General features: G+C 40.6%; 1 protein-coding gene across 3 annotated transcripts in view; it reads right to left on the bottom strand.

Moving 5' to 3' along the window:
- Nucleotides 1-13649: 13649 nt before the first annotated feature.
- Nucleotides 13650-24292, bottom strand: part of LOC150082082 (uncharacterized) — a 106784-nt gene continuing 96141 nt past the window's right edge. The window contains exons 1-2 of one of the 3 annotated variants that reach the window (XM_090379096.1): nucleotides 20661-20735; nucleotides 13650-15866 (exon numbers count right to left, since the gene is read on the bottom strand). In XM_090379096.1, the coding sequence (XP_090235222.1) occupies nucleotides 13852-15831 (1980 nt within the window). In that variant the 5' untranslated portion in view covers nucleotides 15832-15866; nucleotides 20661-20735 and the 3' untranslated portion in view covers nucleotides 13650-13851. Of the gene's footprint in view, nucleotides 15867-20243; nucleotides 20293-20660; nucleotides 20736-24292 lie in introns of those variants that run through there. The other 2 variants (XM_090379095.1, XM_090379094.1) reach the window with 2 other exon arrangements.

Below are 24292 nucleotides of genomic sequence, written 5' to 3'. Positions count from 1 at the left end.
ATCATAAAATATATAAATAAAAAACAACACAAAATTTACACTAAGAATTTTACCAAGGACTCTAACATCATAAACAGACTTTTAAAACTAACTATTGTCCAGGTCTTCTTGGTAAAACGAATCTTCTTATTGTCCAATTTTATCTTCAGACTTGATTGATCTGGGGCAGAACCGGGTTCGCCCTCAGAATAAGCCTCTTCCAAGCAAAAATTCCTTTTGCAAAAGCCTGGAGTACTGCAAGATTACTTAGTGCTTGAATTAGTTGTTCCGCTGCAGTTGGGGAGAATCCCTGGACGTTATTCCTCAGCTGTTCTCTGGATTCATCATATATTGCACAGTCGAAGAGTGTGAGGGACCAGTTCTCCTTCGCTCCACAGAAACAGAGGTCTGACTGTGTAAGCCTAAATTGAAACAATTTGTCATTGAGGGCCCCATGTATGTCTTGTGACTAGATAGGTTTCCATCGTGAGAGTAAACCATTTCGTAACAGATTTCGCCATGGCAAAAGTAATCCAGTATGAAGTTTTTCGTGACTAGTCCCTTGTTGGTTGTGTCCCCTCGTATCTGCCATATATGAAATAGCTCATTATAGGAGCGCAGCCACTTTCTTTTCACGTTCGTGTCTAAGTTAAGGTGAATGCTTAGGATTTCTGCAGGGATCCTCTTCCGTATTCTGTAGTATAGTACCCGATAAACTACAATGAGGTCCAGTGGAAGAACTTCTGCAATAACTTGTGTTGCCACTGTGGAGACCATTCTGCAGATCGGATTGATGGCCAGGAGAAGTCCTCGTTGGACAGAGTCAAGCGTCAACTGCCCGATGAAACCACGCCCCTGCAGCGAACGTGACTATGGAGAGAAACACCGCCTTGTAGTAAAGGAGTATTGTGCGCTTGGAGAACACCAGTCACTCCTGGAGATACTGACTATTGAGGCTGAGAAGTTTTTTACTTTTATGTTGAGATTCTGAAGATGAGGGAGGAAAGTAAGTCTATGGTCAATGATGACCCCTAGGACTCGGGTTTGGGTCACAAGAGGTAACTCCGTGCCTTGGATTTTAACCTGGGGGGGGGTGCTTTCAAAGGTTGAGTTTGGCTCCAAAGATCATCATATTGATTTTTGTTCAATTGATTCGGAGTTACTGGTTTGAGTCCAGTCGGAAAGATCGTCAAGAACGTGGCTTGTAGTGGTTTCAAGGGCTCGCCGAGAGCAGCCCGAGAAGATGGTGAGATCGTCTGCGAATGCAATGACGTTGGTACTGTCGAAGCTGCGGCGAAGCCAGTCCTGAAGAACCAGGTTCCAGATTAAAGGGCCCAATACGGAACCCTGTGCGCATCCTCTGTAAATTGGTCGTGTTGGTTGCCTATGTCTTGCTGCACTGTAACGGTTCTGTTGGTGAAGTAGCTCCTGATTAACAAGTAGAGTTGTGGTGGGCAATCGGCAGAGCGCAGCCTCTCAAGAGCGCTGTCCCAACATACCCAGTATAAAGCTCCCTCAAAGTCTATATAGACGGCCAGTTCGTACTTGGCCCTTGAGGTCTCCAGATGGAGTATTATATCTGAGAGTGCATCCTCATAGGAGCGACTTTGTGTGAAGCCATATTGCAAAGGAGAGATAAGTCCTTTGTCTTGAAATAAGCTTACAATTTTTATGGCTATGAGTCGTTCAAGAATTTTACCAGGTTAAAAAGGAAAAGTAAGTTCTCTGGTTTCAGTTTCAACACATTTTGTATGAATGCATACTCAATAAGATCAATGCCGGGGCATTTATTCAGGTAGATTCTGGTCATTACTGTCTCAAGTTCTTCGGGTGTAAAAGGTTCATCAGGTGAGGTTGATGTGTAGAGAGAATTTCTTCTTCTGATATCTGCATGTTCAGGTTGAACTTCCATTGAACTGAGCCAAAGACATCCGGGATGTATGTCTTCCCCTGGAGTCTTGAAGATTAATTTGGCAAACACTGCTAGATTACTGTATCTTTCCAGGTAACAATCTTCACATCGGCCTTCGGGTGGCAGTTTGCAGACTCGCCGTGGTCCTTACATCGGGTGGAAAAGATGAGTTCGAATCCCGTCGATGACCTGAGGTTTTTATGGGTTTCTTTCAAAAATGACTGAGTTAGTTGATCTCAGTCGAGGAGAGCATGATTTTTGCCCAGAAACTGGGGTTTTGCATCCAACAAACAGGCAACTCGACCACAGAACACACGCAATTTATATCATATTATATACATTGCGATATGGCCTAAGTTGCTGATGCACCTTAAACCCTACGACAACTGACATCTTCACATTGTCTTGCTTGTGAATTCCGCCCACTAGCGCAAAAATGGATAAAAAGTGGGTGAATGAAATTTATTTATTATTATTATTTTTTTTAATGAAAGCCCCAAAACGAGAGGTATTAGAACCTATAGTACTTAGTAACTTGCTTGGGTTGGAGGTTGAGAAGAGGAAAGAAGATATTTGCTGACATTAAACTTGAATGTAGACTGTAATTTTCAGGAAATACGTATGAAGGAAGGTTGTTCCAGAAAACGGCAGTTGAATGAATAAATGAGGAAGATGAGAGTTGGTTCTGTGAGTTTGAAGTTGGACAGTAAATGGATGTTGGCTGGTGGCAGCACGTGTTCGGACTGTTTTGAAAGAGAGAGCGGGAATTATAGACGCCAATTCAGAAGAACAGCGCCCATGGAAGTATCTGAAGAAGAGGCATGCAGCAGAAACAGTACGTCTATGAGACAGCGAGTGGAGAGACTCTGTTAGAGATGAATCATTAATTAACCTAACTGCCCTCTTCTCAATGGAATCAAGAAGCCCGAGAGAGGTTTTGGGGGCACCACCCCAGATGTGGGAACAATATTCCATGGCAGGGCGGATTTGTGATTTATACAGAGTGAGCAGCTGTTTGGAAGAAAAGTAACGCCGAGAGCGAAAGAGAAAACCAAGTTTTTTAGATGCAGAGGAAGCAATATTTGTAATGTGCTTGTGCCAAGAGAGATTAGAAGTCAGGGCAATCCCCAAAAGAGATATATCATTTTTCCTAGAAAACGGAGTGTCACTAAAGATAAGCATAGGAGCAGAAGGATCCTTTTTGCGAGATATAAGACAAGATTGAGTTTTAGAGGGGTTGAAAACAACTAAGTTGTCTTTGCCCCACTGGAGAATTACCTGAAGATCGGCATTTAAGGAATTGGTAGCAGATTCGAGAAGTTGAACCTGATTGAGCAGGACAAGGTTTCTCAAAATGGAAAGTGGAATTCAATATGCTATCATCGGAAAAACTATGGATAGGATTTCTTGTCAATGGAAGAAGGTCATTAATATACAAGAGGAAGAGAGTGGGGGAAAGAACTGAACCTTGAGGGACACCGGCATTAGTGGAGACGTCAGAAGACTGATAGCCATCTGCCATCACCGTCAGTGAGCGATTAGAGAGAAAACTGGATAACCAATTACAAAAACAGTTGGCAAACCATAAGATGGAAGCTTGTTAAGAAGACTTATGCCAAATAAGATCTAAAGCCTTTAAGATGTCAAGAGCAACTGTGTTTCACCGAACTTTTCCATTGAATTTGTACATAGATGGGTAACATAAGCCAGAATATCACCAGTGGATGGACACTGACGGAATTCGCATTGGCGATCGTTGATCAGACGGAAGGTTTCCAGGTAGTTTAAGAGTTGGCAGTTAATTGATTTCTCCATTACTTTAGAAAGAGTAGAAGTAATTGCAATGCGACGATAATTGGATGGGAGGGATTTGTCGCCCTTTTTAGGAACTGACTGGATACGAGCAAATTTCCAAGCAGAAGGAAAAACACCTTTGGAATAAGAACGTGAAAAAAGGCGGCAAAGAACAGGAGTAAGTTCAGGAGCACAGATTTTGAGAACAAGTGGAGAAATACCATCAGGACCTGGAGCTTTCTTAGCATCGACATTCATCAAAATCCTTCTGATATCCTTTTGACGGAAGACCACAGGAGGCATTAAATGGAATGTGTTGGGAATGGTGGGAGGTGTTTTATCAAGATCATTAATACATGAGCTGGAAGAAAAATGGGATGCTAACAGGTCAGCTTTTTCCTTGGCCGAAGTGACAACAGAACAGTTTGGTTTTGACAGAGGTGGGCTAAAGTTGCGGCCAATTGCTTTGGCAAGAGACCAGAATGCTCGGCTACGATTAGGGCAAGAAGCCAGTTTTCTACTCTTAGCCTGTTCAAACTCTAGGTTGGACTGATTAATAACTGCTTTACAATTGTTGCGAGCTTTGGTGTGGGCAGAAAATGAAGCTGAAGAATTAGAAACAAGACATTAGGATATACATCATTCTTCTCTTGAATAGTCTTAGCACATTTATTGGAAAACCAAGGTTTAGATAAAGGACGAGATTTTAAAGTGGAGTGTGGGATAAAGGATTCTATTCCTACAAGAATAATTTCACTGACCCGATCTGCGCAAAACATCAGAAGTTTTGAAACAGTAATCCGACCAATGAAAAGAAATCTCGCAGGTCATCCCATTTTGCATTCTTGTAATGCCAAACAACACGAGGTTGGGAATAGCCATGAGATAAAGGCTCCATTGGAGAAGAGACAATCACCAAGTTGTGATCTGAAGTGCCTAAAGGACCTCTCACTTCGAGCGTGTACTTTGAAGGGTTGTTTGTGAGAAAAAGATCAATCGTGTTGGCTGTATGATTAGGATTGTCCGGTATTCTTGTAGGTAAATGAACAATATGTGCAAGGTCATTAGTAGTTGCAAAAGCCTCAGCATCTCGACCAGCTGGGTCGGTGTGACTAGAAAACGGAAGCCAGCTGGATTTGTGAACATTAAAATCACCAACGAAAATTACCTCACTGTTAGGAAAGCTGGACTGGAGAAAGTCAATTTGCAAAGAGAGGAAGTCAAAGAGCTCCAAGTGATTAGTGGAGTTGGGAGAACGGTAAAGACAACAGACGAATTTGACAGAATGAGGTAGAGAGATTTTAAGCTAAAGAAGATCGAAAAGAGGAGATTCCAAATGATCAAGTCTCTGACAGGGAATATCAGAACGGACATATGCACAAGTACCACTTTTGAGGCGAAAAGAATCATACAGCGAATAATTTGGGCATCTGAGATGAGTAGTACTTGAATCAACCGATAATTGAGATTCTGTCAGAAGAAGTACATGGGGTTCGGCAGACTGCAAGTGGAAATGGACATCGTTGAGATTACAATTGAGACCACGTATATTTGTGAAATGAATTAGGAAGTGTTTGGGAGGTTAAGATCTTTTCGCAGATAAGCTTGCTCTATTAGTTTGACAATTCGTGGTGTATTCAATAGTAAGAAAATGTGGGGGGGGGGGAAACACGCTGTATGAAGTAATGAAATTTTTGGATATGGCGTACACGTGGTAAGAATATACTCAGATCCTTGACATAATGTAGCCTCGACGGTACCCTTCGCATACCCGCTACTAAGACTCCCTCCAGTCACTATCTGGCAGAATAGAGGTAGCAAGATTATACACTAGCTGATCCGGAAGCCTCCTAGAGAGTTACCAATAGGTTCGGTCCGGTGTACTATCTAGCGACCGGCCTGCGAACACCGTTTTAGAGGTGTAATCCCATTTTAGAGCTGTACCCTCGAAATGTAAGGAAGATTGGATTTCGCCACGATGTCCATCATAACCTCAAAATTCATCAGTCATACTGCATGATGGAAGAGATAGGGAAGGGTTGACCGGAACTTAGCTCTGGAGACTAAACATCGGTTCCACCTCTTCAATTCTTCAATAAGCAAAGTGGTGGAATTGCACCGGTTGATGAGAGTCATCTACCACCTGGTACTGCCTGGTAACAGAGGGGTGGCATTCCCCCATGTGGTGTGAGTGCCACACCTCGACCCCTGGTTGGTCACCCACAGTGTGCTTGTGCATGGGAGTTATACCCAGGATTACTACCAGTCCCAACATCGTGAAAGTGCAAGTATGAAATGCCCAGAGGAATGCTGGTATGCGTTGGTTTACGGTATAATGTCTGATTCACAGTAAAAAGCAATGTTCTTGTTAGGTTTTTAAAAAATATCAGGATGTCTCTCTTTAATATAGTTGACTTCTATGCAGGGACAAGAAGGGCTTTGGTTTTAACACTGTTAAAAGAACGGCTTATCGAGGGTTGTAATCATAAGCTCTGCTCTTTCCTCAAATGACTTACGAATCTTATTAATAGTAACCAAAATATTTGCAACTGGGAATCGGAGCTTGGTAGAGTAGTTAATTTGAGGAGAGTGACACGAGAGTATTTGTCTGATTTACACTTAGGAGACATTTTTCATCAACTTTTGGATATTTTGGTTATTGAGAGTAAATCTGGATGGCAGGTACTGAGTGGAATCCTTGAGGAGTACTAGCATAAGGAATCAGTCTAGTAATGGATTTCATCTTGGCCTCCGATTCAAGTTTGGAAATTTATTTTTCATCAAAAAAAAATTGAATCTTCCAACACAAACGTTTTATTGACGTAATTCTTAATAGCGAAGGAATTTTTGCATGTTACAGTGAGCTCTGGCTCTTGCAGAAAGGGATTCGACCTTGTGAATTTGACGAAGTCTTCCAAATTTTAAGCCGTGTTTTGTTTTCCTCAGAAGGCTTGAGAAATACGTGGAGTCTGCCATCCGTTACTGTGGCTAGTGATCATTGTTGATGCAGTCTTGGCACCAGAATTAAGCTAACAGGCGATCATATGATGGCAAATTGAAAATGCACATTCCAGCAGAAAGTCTCACCACAATTATTGGGATGAGGGTAGTCACTAAGACAGGCTAGTTTTTTCTGAACGTGCAAATATCTTACAGTTTGAAAGAAACTGATAGATTATAAGGCTGATAACTTGAAAGTAATGCTGTCTCAGGGAAAAGATCCACCATAATCACATTTGTAGCTAAAATCAGGTGAAAAAGGCTGGCACCTCAGGGGAAGGGATACAGATTCATTCTGGAGTAGGAGATTCATGGCAGCAAAGGTCAGTGAAAGTTGACGGATCAACCTACATTCGGTGACCATTGAATTATGACTATCCGTAATGGACGATGCCGAATAGCTCGAAGCATTCTTGCATTAAGAATCATCTGCAGATAAAGGAACCATTAAGTGGCAATGATTACAGTGTATTGACGTGGGATTTACTCAATGATGTAACTACCATCAGAGGTTTTTGCTTTCGTGAAGGCGATTACGGTGGTCTGAGACAGTTTTCAGTCTATACAGTGGGAACAACTGATGATGTTACCAACAGAAAATTCTAAATTGGAAGCATTTAAGGAAGTAATCTTGGAAGCTACTAGGTTTTTTTGTCCCAACTAAGAAATACTCTTCAAAGTTTAAGCCTAAATGGATGTCACATGAATTAATGAAGCTCGTGGCACAGAATAAAAATGCATGGGATTCATATAAATTATCAGGCGACAGCAGATATAAGCTAGTCTGTAATCAAGTCACAAAGGAGGTTAGGCAAGCGAAGGCACATTACGAGAAATCTTTGGCAAAGGATGCTAAGGAAGACGGTAAGGATTAAACTCTAAAAGGAAGGGATGAATCAGATTGGTCCACTTGATATCGATGGTTCGACTGTTGATGATCCTGCTCAGGTAGCTGACGAACTGAATAAGTATTTTGCATCTACATTCACACACGAGGTATTATTCTGTAGCGAAGTGCAGGACAGAAGCTTATTAAACTCTAACGGGGAGCTTAATGATTTTCTAATAACTGAGAGGAAAGTGGAGGAGAAATTGTTGAGGTTAAACATAAAGAAAGGCACCTGGGGTGGATGGAATCTATCCAGTTATATTGAAGGAGGCAGCGAGGGAAGTAAGCAAACCCTTAGCCATAATTATGAGAGCATCTTTAGAATCAGAGGAGGTCCCCATGGCCTGGAGATGTGCGTATGTATCCCCAATTCACAAAGGGTGACACGAGTAATTACCAACTTGTTAGTTTAACTTTTGTTCCAGGAAAAATAATGCAGTTACTGGCTAAAGAAGCACTACAGGATCGTTTAGACAAGACTGCAGTTATAGTTCAGACATAGCATGGGTTTTTAACGGGAAGTTTTGTTTGACCAATTTGATCACAAAGGAACTGGATGCAAAAAATAATTTTGATATCATGTACTTGGATTTTAGGAAAGCTTTTCATACTGTTGCACATGGAAGACTACTGTACAAATTGGAGCAGTTTGGCAATGGGGCAAGTTGCTACAATGGATAAAGGGTTGTAAGACTACTGCACAAATTGGAGCGTTGTTGCATTGCAGGCAAATTGCTGCTATGGATAAAGGGATGGTTGAGTGAGAGAAGACAGAGTGGTAATCAATGGACACTGCTCTTCGTGGAATAATGTTATTAGCGGAGTCCCCCAGGGTTCAGTGTTGGATCCATTGTTTTCTCGATTTATAAATGATATTGATGATGGTATATCATGCTTAATGTCCAAGTTTCCAGACGATACGAAGATTGGCAGGGTTGTTAATGACAGTAATGGCAGTGTGCTACTGCAACAGGATCTCGATAATTTGGGCAGATGGGCTAAGAAGTGGCAACTGAAGTTTAACCTTGACAAATGTAAAGTACTGCATATGGGTAGATTTAACCCCAGAGTTAATATATAAACTGTAGTACTACATTCAGGGTGGTAGAGAATGAAAACGAACTCTGGGTAATTTGTGCAGTCAGATATGAAGTTTTCTGAGCAGTGCAGACAGTCTGCCAGAGCAAGTCATGGGGCATTGTCAATGATATACAGGAATTTTGCAAGCAGGGATAAAATTAGGTGATTATCGCCTTGTATAAGATGATGGTCAGGTCACGCCTTGAGTACTGCGCACAGGTCTGGAGACCTCATTTTAGGAAGGATGTAAAGCAGCTTTACATCCTTCCGACCATCTTTGTGGTGTGACCGACACCACAAAGAATTGTGTCGGACGGTCACACCACTCCCGCCGACAGAACTGTAAAGGATTATGCAAGGTGGATGTTCATGGTGAGTGTGCAGCGCATTAATTGTACGGGCCCAACAACAGTTCACTGTGCGATATTTGACATCGCAATATAATATGGAGGATGCAGGAACAATATTCCAAATGATGCGCCGCACAATCAGACGTATAGGATTCTACGGCAGACAACCCAAGAGACACTCTTCTCACGGCTGATCATCGTCGACGGCTGTGCTGTTAACAACACGCTGGTTGGACACTGGAGAACTAAAAACGAGTGTGCTGTTCGGATGAGTCCAAATACCTGGTGCAACACGTCACGGAGAACTTCGTGTCTGGCGCAAGCAACGCGAGTCCATGGAACCATTAACTACATGTGTAAGAATGACTGGTGTGCAGATGGGGTTATTGCGTGTAGAATGTTGTTCTGACAGTCCCCCTCCTCTTTAGACTGCTGTGGAAGCAACCTATAAGGAAACCTCCCCCGTCCTTATTGACGATATGCCCTCTGATCTGGGGCATGGCGTGGGATCTGCGAACACTGGTTTCAGTAGACCTGGCCAGTGTGGGATCTTAAACAAAATCCTTCGCCTTGTGGACTCTGCCACCAAAAATCTTTCTCTGTTCTTAACAGTCCCCTGGAATGGATGGCCCTTCCACATGGGTGCCCCTCTATCTATTTAACTTTTGTTTTCCCACTTATGAGCCATCTTCTATCCAATACTCGAACTACCACCCTGCACTCCTTTTCCAATTAAAAAATCTTCTGGAGTTTTTATTTTTTAAGGGCCCTTTCTGGCAAGCACAGGCAACTCCCAGGGTTTGTCCACGCCAGAGACGTTATCTACACCCTGCACACCTCCTGGTGGCGATAGTCCCACCAGGGGCCACGCAGCTAAATGACCGAATGAATAACATACCATAACACACCCCAATCATACACTAGAACTCACACTTGGGTGGACCCCAGGTGTCGCCTGATAGTAAACACTATACACGACAGTAACAAAGATAAAAGCAGGTATTGTTACGTAACAGAATGTCGGTGTGTCGTTTTTACATGTGGACAAAATAATGGAAACACCTGATATGAAAGTAATAGTTCGTGTAATTGAAGTATGACGTATTTATAATCATTCAGTAATGATGTTTTGTTGTTTCTTATAGTTAAGACTCTGAAGGAAAAGCGATAAAAGCTGACGTTTATTTATAGGTAATATAAAAAAAGGTACATGAAGAAAACGGCTGATTGTCTGAATTCCAAAGAATTCAAATTGTTGGTGTACGTTTAGCAGGGGCATCGGTGACTAAAACTGCTGATTTGTTTAATGTTTCCACAGAAACTCCATATTTGTTCAATGCAGTAAGGTCTGCATTGAACAAATATGGAAAAATAAAATCTGATAGGACGATTTGTGGCAGAAAAATTCAAGTTGACAGAAAGAAACCACAGGACACTGCAAATGATTATAGCTCGAAAAAAAGGTGGACATTTGGTGATTCAAAACTTCATATTTTCAGAAGAATTATCATTCACGCTTTTTCCAACATTCTGGAGATTTTGCATTTGGCGAATGCCAAAAGAAGTTGCACCATCCTGACTGTGTTATGCCAACCGTCAAACATGGAGAAAGATCAACAATGGTTTTGGTAGTAATATTCTTTACATCTGCAAGGAAAAACACCTGGTGCTCACCTCCTCGAGGTCGATGTGGTCAAAAACGTTTGCGGAGAATTATCCAGTTACCCTCTTACGTCTTCTAAATCGGTGCCTGGCGGAAGGTATCTTCCCAAGATCTTGGAGAACAGCAACTCTAAAATGGATCTTAAAATTCGGGGAAGAATTTAACCTCACATCATATCGATCAATTGCTCTTCTACCCGTGTTGGCTAAGCTTCAGGAACGTCTTCTATTCTGGCTCTCTGCCTGCTATGAAGAACACCAACTGTCATCAGCAAAGCAATATGGCTTCAAATCAGGTTGCTGTACAGAAGATGCTATGAATACCCTCATCACTCAAGCGACACTTCCCTTTCAAGTGCTCCCTTGCAATAATGTGGACTTTGGAGGGGCTTTTGATCGCCAGTGGTGGCTTAGTATTCTACGGAGGCTCCGCCTGGCCAAAGTTTTTAAAACCCTTTAACAGTCTGAAAACCTACTTAAGTAACAGAAAGATCCAGATTATCAACAAGTTCCAGACAGTATGAGGTACATCTCTAGGAGCTGGCCGCAAGGCTCTGTCCTTGGCCCTTTTCTCTGGTCCATAGTACTTGATGATTTCCTGGGGATAGACCTGGGAGTTGCTGAACCTCTGGAATTCGCGGACGACTTGGTCTTGCTTATACATGCGGATACCAGAGCGATGTTGGAAACAATAGCCAACAGAGAATTAGACAAACTCCAAAACTGGGCAGCCATGCATAACCTGAAGATTTCAGGAGAAAAAAACAAATTGATCCTCCTAAATGGGAGACTGCAAATACGAATACCACCAACAATTATATTGACTCGGGTCTCACATTTCACTACCATTCTCAAGTATTTATCAACAAAGATACAGAGGTATGCTGCCATGATAAGACGAATTAGCAGGGCGGATTGGGAGCTGAAGCACAAAGACTTGGCACTTGTCTATAAAGCCATCTACGTTCCAATTGTCAGTTATAGAGCATCCATCTGCTGTAAACAAGCCACGCTTGAGAGAAACAAGCGAAAGCTAAACTATACAAAGGTTTATGCTCTCATCAATCTGCAGGGCGTGCCACACTGTCAGCACTCCTGCACTGTAGGTGCTCACTCGATGTCAATCACTGTACCTTGAGGTCGTCAAAAGAGGCTTATTCTATCGGTTAAAGAAAGGAGTACAAACAAGCCTTCTAAATTTACAGCTAGATCTAACAAGCGACGTGAAACAAGAGAAAATGCGCATTACCCAACACCTACTGGAATTATGGCAACGGTCATTGGAAACTTTACCGAAAGGAGAAATCGCCCGACGATTCATACCAACAATCAAAGTAGTCCACCCAAAGCCTGCTTCCTGATACTCGCCTGGGCTGCAGGTAACATTCTTAATCACGGGACATGGTCCCTTCCGATAAAAGTTGATAGCCATGGGCATAGAGAGACCCACAATGCCACTGTGGCATAGGAGTCCTGGTGACACCTCATTTATGAGTGCCGAACCTATGAAAACAGTAGGGTTAAGTTCATCACAGAAATACAGAACAATCCACGAAACAATGAGTCCTCTCGCATACTAAAAGAAAGTTCCTACAAAACTCTTGCAACCTATGCGCAGGAAGTTTTTTTCCTAAGAAGAGCCAGAATAGCAGAACTCAGCACAACTTTGAACACTACGCCCTTGGGACCAAATCAAACTTGAGCAGAAAAATTCCAAACCTCTAACATAACATTGAACTCCAGCAAAGCCATTTAGGGTAGGATATACTGCTGGCATCCTTGGTGTGGGATTGCTGGTAATCCTCTGAGTGCGGGATCCGCAAAGCTTACGCTAACCCATTACGAATAGAATTCTTGCTGGCACCGTTCTTGTGCGGGCTGCTGGCACACCTCATAGTGCGGGATTTGCAAAGCTCAGGGCAAATGGCACTCACACAGGAACATCTGCTCCTGTGACTTTAACCTTCACACTAATTCCTCATGTCGCCTAAACTTGGGTGGATTAACTCTTACCTGTCTAGCCACCCACACCCTTCCCCCTTTAATCTCTTCTTCTATACCCCATTCTTCATATTCTCCTATCTTTTTTTTCAACTTGGTCTCCATCAAGAAGCTCAGGCGACCCTGGCAGAGGCTAGCCAGAGTATTATGGGCAGCCTGGTTCACCTACCAGTGGTGGTGGTGGGGTCCCACTAGGGACCCTGCGGCCAAGAAGCCAGAGACACAACAACAAAACATAACACTACTCTGGCAGAAACCAGACATTACACTTTTTCTGGCTTTTACACAGTCCTGTACTTCTTCACAAATTACCTACCATGGCGCAGATATCGGAAACCACTTGTGGCGCCTTCCACAAAACACTATATTCTTTAGATCTTATCATCAACTTGAACAGGCGAATTACTTCCACTGATTATCGCGATACATTCTAAGCGACTAGGTTCATCCCATGGTACACACTGTTTCCCCACACCCGATGCCATGCTTCAAGATGACGCTCCAATACCCACAGTGCGTTAGTTGTCTGACGGCACCAAGGGTTCCCCCCCATCTCCGCGCTCCAATTCCCACAGCCAGATGTGTCCAATCTGAGGAACACGAAACTGAGACAGCATATCCCATGGCCTGCACAATCAGACTTAAACGTTATTGAGCCAATGTGAGCATATTTGGAGACGAGAGAGCAGATTTCCTCCACCTTCATCAATCAAGGAGCTTGAAACGCCCCTCCATTAAGAATGGTCCAGTATTCCTCTTAAAACACTTCAAGATTTATTTTAATCTATTCCACGCAAACTATAAATTAGAAGCGGTTTTAAAAGAGTGACTCCCGAGGACGGTCACTCTTTTAACGTGTTTTAGTCGAAATATTTCTCAGTATCAATAAGTTATGTCCTTGTAAGACAGTTGAAAAGTTAAGCTATTCAACTCACTTACAAACCATGTTCGGTGTGTATTAAAATTTACAAAAAATATGACAACACTTTAGCAGGCCTTTTATTCAAATATACCATAAAACTACAAAACATATTGCAAGATTGCATTGTTTTCCAGTTACTTAAAGTAACAAAGTATACTACATAGCCATAAGTTGTGGAGTTCACTACTTCGTTGCATATCCATTTCGACTCAACTGCAACCTTGCGCTGGCTGCAGTTTAGAGTACTATACTATAACCGGGATTATAAACGATTTTCACGTGTTTTCTCTCTGATATTGTCTACAGAATTCATCACATCTTTGCAGTAACAAAACTTACGTATGTGGGAGTCACTAATACAAGAGGACTGGTTGCCATAGAAATCAATACGACTAATATCGTCCAAAACGCGAAACATGTGACCTTCCTTTTTGTAGCGTACGGTACCTTCGAGCATCGCGTCACTCGGGGAGGCCTGAATAGTTATAAGATAATCCACGGGAGCGTCTATCTTCTCCCCGAACATGACGAAACTATTGTTGTCTTCATTAATCTGTTGCACAAATCTCAAAACCTCTTCGTTGGCCTGGCCGGCCCGAGCATCGATGATCATCTGTAGTTTTAGGACCAAACATTCTTCGCGATACTCCATCAACCAGCTGTTAACGGTGTCAATCATAGTTTCAGCGGCACGGACCACCAGGGAATCGTGAATGGACACGGGAGTGTGAGACTGACAGGCGCACCAATGTGGTAAAACATACGCTTGATCGCAGCTCCGAGTTGGTGGAATTTCGGAGAACAAACTGATTCCCTTATGGATCAAGGGTTCTTTGCCGTCCAGTAGATGCAGCAAGGTGGCATGGATGTCAAAGGGCGTTGTGAGGCGATGTTCATTCTTCTTCAAGTTGCTGGCGAACGTGGGATGGAGTTTCAGGAACCACTGGGGGAAATGAAGAAACATGAACGGCAATCGCTCCTCGATCTTACCGATGTACGTCTGCCGGATTGGACCGAATCGGATGCCGTGGTCGCTCATGAACACTAAAACACTTCGGTTAAGGACTCCAGACTGATGAAGATCTTGCAGGAGATGAAGAGTCGGCGCATCAGCGTATCCAGCGGAATTGAAGTCATCATGGGTAAGTCTCGCAACAAAGGTAAAAGCAAAGAAAAGTCGTTCGCGCATAGTATAGACGAAGTTCCTGAGATAATCAAAGATGACTTGGATCTCCATCTTTGACTCGAAACAGTGGGTTCTGCTTTGAGCCTTCATCTGGGACTGTTCCACTGCCAGAGAGAATGGACGGAGATAGTAATCAGTGGGAGGTTCTCTAAAGCCTTTCTTGAGGTAATTGAAAGTGGCAATGTTGGGTGCATCTTCTGCTAACATGGTGCGAAATCCTCGCTCGGAATATTTCTTCCAGATCAGGTCAATGTCGTCGAAAAACATATCATACCTCAGACTCTCGTTCCAATAATACTGTACAAAGTGGCCTGTGAGAAGCGGAACAAGATTGGGGAAAGTGTTGTCTCCCACTTTATTGTAACCATGAAGCTCTATCGAAGGAAGATTCTCCATCAAAAACTGACGTGTTCTTGGAAAGTGGCGAAGAAAGTTCAACTTCGATATGGAGTCAACTCCCACAATAATGACACTGAGTTTTGGTAACTCAACGCCTTGTAGCAACTGCTTTCGGATCGCCTGTTCGCAACGCCTTTCCACATTCGATTTCAGGGGAACCAGGGGTAAATACTCAACAAAGGAATTCCAAGTTTCAGTGAAGCATCCGACTTGTAAGAACTCTTCCTGAAGTGGCTCGTTGAAATTTAGTGGAAGCAATGGGCCTAAAGTGAACTCGTCGTCGGTGGGATCATCTTCCGTCTCCGAGTCCCGGAATATCGCCTTGTACGAGCACATTAAGCTGTTTTCTGTGAGTCCCAAATAACGAAGAATTTTTGGCCTTAAGGAGACCACAGCGTTGGGTTTAATGTCAAATAAAGAAGGTTGACCGGGACAATCATATGGTTCGATAATGTTTTCGATTAAGGGACTCACACTGTCGTCATAAGGGTTTAAAAGGGGTATTCGACAACCGGGAGTGTCCACTAGAAAGCTCCCATTTTCTTGTAACCATCGCTTTTGGAATTTGGTTTGGTCTGCTAAGTACGATAGAAAAATTATGATTGTACATACTGTGAACGCTGCTAGGAGAATAAGAGTTCTGTACAAGACTCCCATACTCTTGGAAATATCTTCATATGCTTCATCTAGCACTGCAAAGATAAAAAGAGTCCTTGAGTTGAATGAATATGGTGATATTCAAATCTGCTATGCAAAGAAGAAAAAAAAAAACAAGTACAGTATTCATTTTACTGCTCAACTTTCTTCCAAGAGATAAATACAATCTGTGGTCTCCTTGGTCCTGTAAAATTATGAACTTACCTCATTTGTACGTAGTGATATTGAGTGGTTAGGATAAAGATTATCGCCAAAGCGAAGTTGATTATAATCTGGTAACCTTTCTTCCCGACATTAAGTCATCGAAGTAAAAGTATTAAATAATATACACTATGTTATCAAAAGGTATTGGGACATGTAAAGTATGAGCTCGTCTGTGAAATATTATAAAATGGAAGTTGTTGTAAAATGATCCATTTATCCCGTAAGTTGGGATGAATGACTCATTGAGATTTTATTTGGATCATTAAATTGAATTGTCGCATAATGTACTTGGATCACTTATATGAAATGAAATTCATTTCCGTGTGTAAATGACTGGGCAAATGTTCATGGTACCAAGCAAAACAAAACTGGGAGGTGGATGATGGAAGTTTGTCTTCTTAACGTCATCATTAATGTTGATTCTATGGCTGATAAGGAACACGTAATCCATAATCTACAAGGTTTTGGTACTTGGAGAAATGTTTTTACCATAAAAGAAAGCCCATTCTCATTGAGTAGCCAATTTCTGTCATGGTAACTTGAGTTGTAAACCAGTAAATTTCTTAGGCAGTTTAAATACCATCATCATATTACAAGCTAAAAATTTCCAGAGTTATTCCTTGTTCCATTTTATCCGTATAGGAATAGTTGAGGTTTTCGTATGGCCAGAAGAATGATGTCACTCGAACATCGTAATCTGACTGACGAGGAACGGTGCTGTGTAACTCTTCACAGATGAGTCCAGATACAACCTGCAGTCGAATTCTCGTCGGGCCCTAGTAAAGGATGAAAGATCCATTCGACACATTCCCGTGCAAGAATTTCCAGCAAACTTCATCATCAGCGCATAATTTTTAGAGGAAGTGTTCCCAACAGACATGTCATGTGTGTTCTCAGTGGTATTTTGACCTCTGCAATCTCTTCATTGCAACAAACGTCAGAATTTGTAGCACACATTTTGTTAAAACAGAATGATTCACCATCTCTTCACCGCATTCATCAATATCTTGCTCAAGAATGCGTTTATCGAAGATCGTGTCTTAAGTGAAATTTATCTTTCTTTTGGCCTCTTCGTGCACCTGATTCGAGTGACATGGCTACGGGGTTACTTCGACGAGCGTGCCTAATGTAACGATATGCGCACGTTAGTCTTTTAGGAGGCAAAAATCGGGCAACATATCAGTAACATTAGCCTCGACATGATAAGCTACACGTGGATCATGCAATAAAAATCTAGTTCCGACTAACCCGACCATGACATGCCGCAGAACAATTTAAATGGAGCGTGTATTATGCCACCTGGAGGAAAAGTGTGGAAAAAGTCTGAAATGTAAAATTAATTTTTCTCTATAAAAACTTTTCATTTGTAGTAAACGTAATTTATCATTCAGAGCATAAGGCGTATAATATACTATAATGGGGTCCAAAAGTTAAGTTACAACCATAAAATATGAAATATCAACAATAAAGGAGGTGTAATCATTCCCGATAGACAAAACTCTTACAACGAGCTCTGTTTTCTTTGATAAGGACCCTTGTGGTGATAAATTCCACTCCTCTCAGAGAGCAGATATAGACAGGGTTCAGAGAGGACATGGACGCACCCAATTTCATCTGCAGACGTGTCCCAGATATGCTTAATCACATTTAGATTCTGAGTTCTGGCTGAATACTTCATCTAAAGACTATTCTCACTTTGAAGGAATCATCCGTTTGTTGAATCGTAGGATGAAGGGCGTTGTTGCCAATAAAAATGAATTTAGGGTCTATGGCGCCTCGAAAAAGTCTCATATAGGGTTAAAAGAATATTCCTTATCTCTGAGAAGTTCAGGTGCTTACTACTAAATTTCAGTAGCCCGGGCATTTTTATCAGATACCTGAGATACATAGACCATTTGTCTAATAAACCAATCCCAAAGATTGGTTTATTAGACAAATAGTCCTAAGTGGTTTATGTATACAGTTGCTCAGCACGAGAGCTTGACTTCCCAGTTCTTGTGGAGCCAGCATATGTTTAACTTGGACAGATAATTTAATGATAAATTAGGAATTGTTAATATGCTTTAAAATATAGTCACATAATTTAATAAATTAAAAAAAAAACCTATTTTATCCGCATTTCTTAGTGTTTATGAACTGGGGCGTGTTGATTCCGAATACGATCAGAGTTTTTGCACATCACTAATGTTTGCCCAGGAATGAGAGAAAAGTATATATAATAATACATCAAGTTTATACAATAATTAATCCCTGTATAAACTTGATATATTAATATGGACTAATGTTATTAGTGGAGTCCCTCAGGGTTCAGTATTGGGTCCATTATTGTTTTCTGCATTTATAAATGATATTGATGATAGTATATCAAGCTTAATGTCCAAGTTTGCAGACGATACGAAGGTTGCAGGGTTGTCAAGGACACTACTGACACTATACTACTGCAACAGGATCTGGAAAGGTTGAGCAGAGGGGCTGAGAGGTGGCAAATGAAGTTTAACGTTGACAAATGTAAAATACTACATTGGGAAACAGCAACCGCAGAGCAACGTATCAACTCTGTGGTACTACACTGACAGTGGTAGAGAATGAAAGGGACCTGGGGGTGGTTGTGCAGGCAGATATGAAGTTCTCTGAGCAGTGCAGACGGGCTGCAAGAGTAGCTCATGGTGTATTGTCGATGATATATAGGAATTTTTCTAGCAGGGATAAGGAGGTGATTATTCCCTTGTATAAGGCAATGGTCAGGCCACACCTAGAGTACTGTATACAGGTCTGGAGGCCTCATTTCAAGAAGGATGTAGAGCTGCTGGAACGAGTACAGAGAAGGGCAACAAGATTAGTGAATGGAACAAAGGGGTGCTCTTACGAAGAAAGGCTTAAGTTTTGCAAATTACAGTGTCTGGAGACTAGGCACCAGCGAGGTGATCTGATAGAGGTGTATAAAGCCTTGAATGGTTTGAGCATGCTCAATGCCGATGAGATTCTTCCTCTTGCTTAGAATAGTCACCTGAGAGGGCACAAATTCAAATTGAGGAAAGACAGATGTAGGATAGACGTAAGGAAACTTGCCTTTAGCCAGCGGGTGGTTGGTTGGTAGAATAGACTTCCATCCCTTGTCGTGGAAGTTGATAGCCTAAATAAGGCTAAGGCTCAGCTGGACAGGTATTTCGAACGAACAGAGGGGTGAAGTGGAAATTTTTTATTTATTTATTTATTTAGGCTGATGCTGCATAAGCTTGCTTTCTTGCATCAAATGCCTCTACTAATGCTAATGCTATTACAGAACAGAGTATTTATCATTGCCGCAAGTAAATAGAAAGCTAAAAAAAAAAGCAGAAAATCCACCTCCAGTTAATGAAAAAAAAATCCTTAAAAATGAATATTGGAAGGTCTGTCTTTTGCGGTCAGTCTACTCATTCCACTTTCCTTAGTACCTCTTATCCACTGACTGTTTCTCCTGTTGGAATCTCCAGGTGACATTCTGCACTCCATTTTTTCCATCAGTTTATCAACTAGTTCTTTGTTTTCATTCTTAATATTAAGAAGAAAACCATTCACTACAAGGTGAAGCGACTGCCAGCCATTTCGCTTAGCATGAGACTTTGATTTCCCAGTTCTTGTGAGGACAACATCTGCTTAACTCGTGTACAATAAATAAACCACCTTTCACTTCTGCATCAAGCAATTTCTGAACCAGATCAATCCTATTCACCAGATGAAGACTTCTCTGGCAGGTGAATTGGGAATTGGTAGGCCTTCTTATGATCACCACCAACTTTCTTATAAGGACCTGCAATTATAATAGGCTTCATATGCACTACAAAAGTTGGTTCCTTCAACAATGTTATGCTTCAGTTGTTTCTGGACTATAAACATAACAGAACGAGTCTAGAGACAACGTACCCCTTCGTTTAGTACATATAGGAAACTTCTAAAAAAAAAAAAAAAACAAATTATACGAATGTTAAAGACTTAAGTATCACAGTATCGATATGCACTTATGTAATACATTTAAGCGTGATAAAAATCTTAAAAATGTTCAATTTCCGCCAAAGATATTGACCCAACCCAAACCCCAGTGACACCATTGGATTCAGCACACAAAATAGGCACATAATGAAAAAAAAACATATTTTTGTGGCATAGTGAATTCATAAGACGCCACCTACTCTTTTCTCTGAGTGAACTTGAATAAAGAATCGTCTTACCCTTTACAGTCTTGTAAAACAGACTTCTCCAGAATCTCATATGACAACGGCGTTCAACAGAAATAGGAAATAAATCTGAGGTACAAGGTTCATCAACGTCTGTCTACATTACAACGTCTCTATGGTAAGAAAAATGTTTCCGTTAAGCAAATATTAATTATATATTTCCTCTATGGTGTATAAAAAAGAAAAAAAAATAAATAATCTGGCAGAATTCCTTAGACAAATTCCTCGACAATCTCTTCCCCCTTCTAAGAAACAAAAAACTATTATGGCACCCACTACTTATGTAGAGTATTACTGGAGGTAATTAACTGGCATTCTAGAAACCAGATGGTGTAAATGTTTCTGTTTCGACAGCTAATAAAAAAGAATAAAACGTATATTTAAAATATTAAAAAAGAAATCATCACTTACCTCTTTCGAATACAAAGAAGATGAAATCGTGGTGTTGCCACTATTTGGTGGCACGCCAATCTACTTCAGTGGTCACTTAGCCAACTGAAGCTTACTGTTAGGGTGATCTGTTGCTATGGTCTACAGTTACAGTGATTCGTTGCTATGGACGCCTTACTTCCAGCGTATCGATTAACAGAGCCTATCGTGGAATTATGATACTAAGTGGCACGCTTAAATCACCCGAAATGTCTCCACTGCTAACATGAGACCTTTTATTTGTCAAATCGAAGTGTATATTCAACGATGAAGTCCACCCGGTTTTATACTTACGAAATACTCTATTATTAGGCACTGCGTTGCATGTTTGAACTACAGAGAAGCATGAAGTAGAATGAATAAAAGGATGTTGGTTTGAAGCACAGCGATTTTCGTGCTGGTAATTCAATGCGGTGAGTGTGTGAGAGTACTTTGGTCTCGCCACGGTTAGAAGCATTACTAGCCGGATAGATTTTAGGAAATAAACCAGAGCGGAAAAGGAAAGAAAAGATAATGAAGCCTTGGAATGTTATTAGAAGTGACACTTAAAATAAGAATTAATCAGCTTATATTTCGAAATGAAGACTAATCCACTCATATCTGTGATATTCAGACACCTCTGCCTGGTTTATGATGTCTGTAGGTTATAAATTATTGGCTCTGGTAATTGTAATAAGTTTGCAAAATCTGGCTAATAAAGCATGTAGAATAAATCATGGTGTATTAATTTAATTGCTAATAAAAAAATTAATAAAAATTTAAAAAAGAACTTTAATTTGCATATTATGCAATTCTAAGAACGCTTAAAAATTATAAATGAAATATTTATTTATTGTTCAGGGTTTTATAGAAAGAGCGAATGGTAATATTTATGTAGCTGATTTCATGATGTTAAGAGAAGAGTAACTTGTGAGTGCGCCAAAAACTTCGATTTTTCATAGAGGGCGTGAAAGTAAAATAAGGGCGCTCTTAAAGGAATAAGAAAAGTAATGACGTCATTACGTTTTCTGTCACTACGATAATTTTTCACAATAAGACAAATTTTCACTTATAAAAAATAGTATTACAAAATATAAATATTGTATTTTAGACCATAAAATATTTTTACAGAAAATTTATTCCAAAATTATCTATAGAAGTGTTAAACACCCGAATAATTCAAACCTTAGGACTTACGTCCATTGTGATAGGATGACATGCTTGTGACGTCATTTTCACATTTTTCTCTCGAGTGGTATTTGATAGTCAGAATAATTAAATACAAAGCTCGAAGCACAACATAATAGGATAATTTTACAAAATTAAAAAAAAAAATAAATACAATATGGATTGCGTTTATAACTATTATATATTACAATTTAATACTTCGAAATATTTTAACACATTTCTTTGATCTTGAGAGAGTCATATGGCCAAATGCTGTCTGTTGTAGTAATTCAGGACCAATTGGTCCTGCATTCGATGCTGAAAACTGAGATTTTGTGAATTTTCTCTAAGACAATGGTAGCAGCGCACTGGAGGAGGATACAGACAGGAGAAAATATGAAAGTCAAACTTTATTCATCTGCTTTATGCGATATTCATAATATACTGGAGAAGTATTCCCTTTTACAATTTCCCATATTTATTAATAATGTTTAGTATATTTATTAGTTATACTTAACGCACTATATAATAATCTATTTCTGATAATGGACATGTTATTAGAGTACATGACTTTTTTTGCTCAGTATGGCTACAGGTCAGGAGTGTTACAGTATTAATAGGAATTAATGATTAATTAAGTACCTGTGTGCGTGGTACGTGCTTGTTAACAGGAGAGATTGCTTCTACAGAGATGGGATACACTTGAATAGAAGGGGGTGCAAGAGTGTTTGCTGATTCTATTGAGACAGGTGATAGATGGGTTGGAAAACTTCTAGTTTGGGGGATACACGGACTAACAGATTAACTGGAGCCGCAGGCAGAGGTGCAAATGATTCTTGCATTGCTAGTATTGGTACCTGCAGCAGACTAGAAAACAAGATGTCTCGGATTTCAGTCCTTGCTTAGTCATCACGAAACAAATGAATGCATGGGCTGTGTTAGGGCAACAAACAGTAAGAACAGGTGCAGGCATACTTTCTGTACACTAATGCTAGGAGCATTGTAAATAAATTTGAAGTATTGATTAAGTCGTGGAATGCAGACATCGTAGAATAGCAGAAATGTGGTAATGCTGAATTTGAATATGGGGTGTACAAAGTGTACACAAAGGATAGACAGGAAGGATGGGTTATGCTGTTAGTTAAAAAGCACAAAATCTAAGGCAGTGCATCCAGTTGACATGGGTAGCCAGTAAAACGTTGAGTCAGTTTAGTATGATATAAGCATTGGGGAAACAAAATTAACAGTAGGATTTTTATAGGTCTGACTGTGATGAGTATACCAAACAGTTCTACAGGGAAATAGTGGGCATATGGGGGGGATTTTTTAACTTTCCAGATGTTGACTGGAATTTGTGGTTTGGTCATTCGCACACTAGTAAGACTTTTGTGGATTTATTGGATGACTGTTTTCTACAGCAGCATATTACAAAGGCAACGAGAGGAAGCAATACTCTTGATCTGGTTATCAGAAGTGATTCTTCGTGCATTCAGAATCTGTAGGTAAAAGACCCACTAAGTGGCAGCTATCACAGTGTCTAATTTGGAATTTAATTCAAGACAAATACTGTCAAGGGTATAGGGAAAGGCTTTTGCTTTCGTAAGGGTGACTACAGCGGCCTGAGATGGTTTTTAAATTGTGTGCAGTTGGACCAACTGATGACGTTACCAACAGCAAATTCTAAATGGGAAGTAATCATGGAAGCTACTAGACTTTTCATACCAACGAAAAAACTGTTCAAGGCTTTGACTTGGATGTTGGAATAGGCTTTCATCCGTTGTTGTGGAAGTGGATGGATTTAAAACAGTTTTTCTTTTTTCTTAAATGCGAACAATTCGAATTTCTTGAGAAATTCGAAATATAAGCCTACCGTACAAAATATTATTTATTCTAGTAGAAAGTAAATACACGAGACAAATGTTTTTATAGCTTTCATTTTTTCTTTTCAATCCAATAATGTCACCCAGTGTATGCGATATCTTCCATTTGCCTTTGTAAAAAGTTTTCCCTGACATGAAATTGATGAAACCTTTCGTCATGCTCATCTCCAATATTGAACGGAACCAAATCTAAATGGTGGACGCGCATCTTAAAACTTGTTGAACCTTACGGTTTATAATTTAAGTGGTTCATGAGCAATTTTTTATAGCACAGTTGACAGAAAGGTTAAGCATAAAGTTGCACAATCACCACTGGATTATCATATGGTTTGGAGAGGTCTGGGCTTGAATTCCGTTTTAGAGAGATTCGAATCTTCACACAACTTCGTCGACAGTTAATCTGAAACTGTGCCCACCTTGAAATAAGTACGAATTATTCTAGGTTTATAGGCGTGATCCACTCGAACTGAATACACCGGTATTTCTTGGTGTTCCAATTCTTTTGATAACATGGTGTACTAAGGTGATGTACAAAAACACGGCATTAATATTCAAAAATACGTAATAATTTGGTCTGAAGAAAAGTTG

This window comes from Mastigoproctus giganteus, chromosome 8 (genome assembly GCF_048544385.1).
Source record: "Mastigoproctus giganteus isolate SK-2022 chromosome 8, ASM4854438v1, whole genome shotgun sequence".
In the NCBI taxonomy this organism is placed as follows: domain Eukaryota; kingdom Metazoa; phylum Arthropoda; class Arachnida; order Uropygi; family Thelyphonidae; genus Mastigoproctus; species Mastigoproctus giganteus.
The sequence above is the reverse complement of the archived record's forward strand: the minus strand, read 5'-3'. Positions and strand labels throughout refer to the sequence as shown.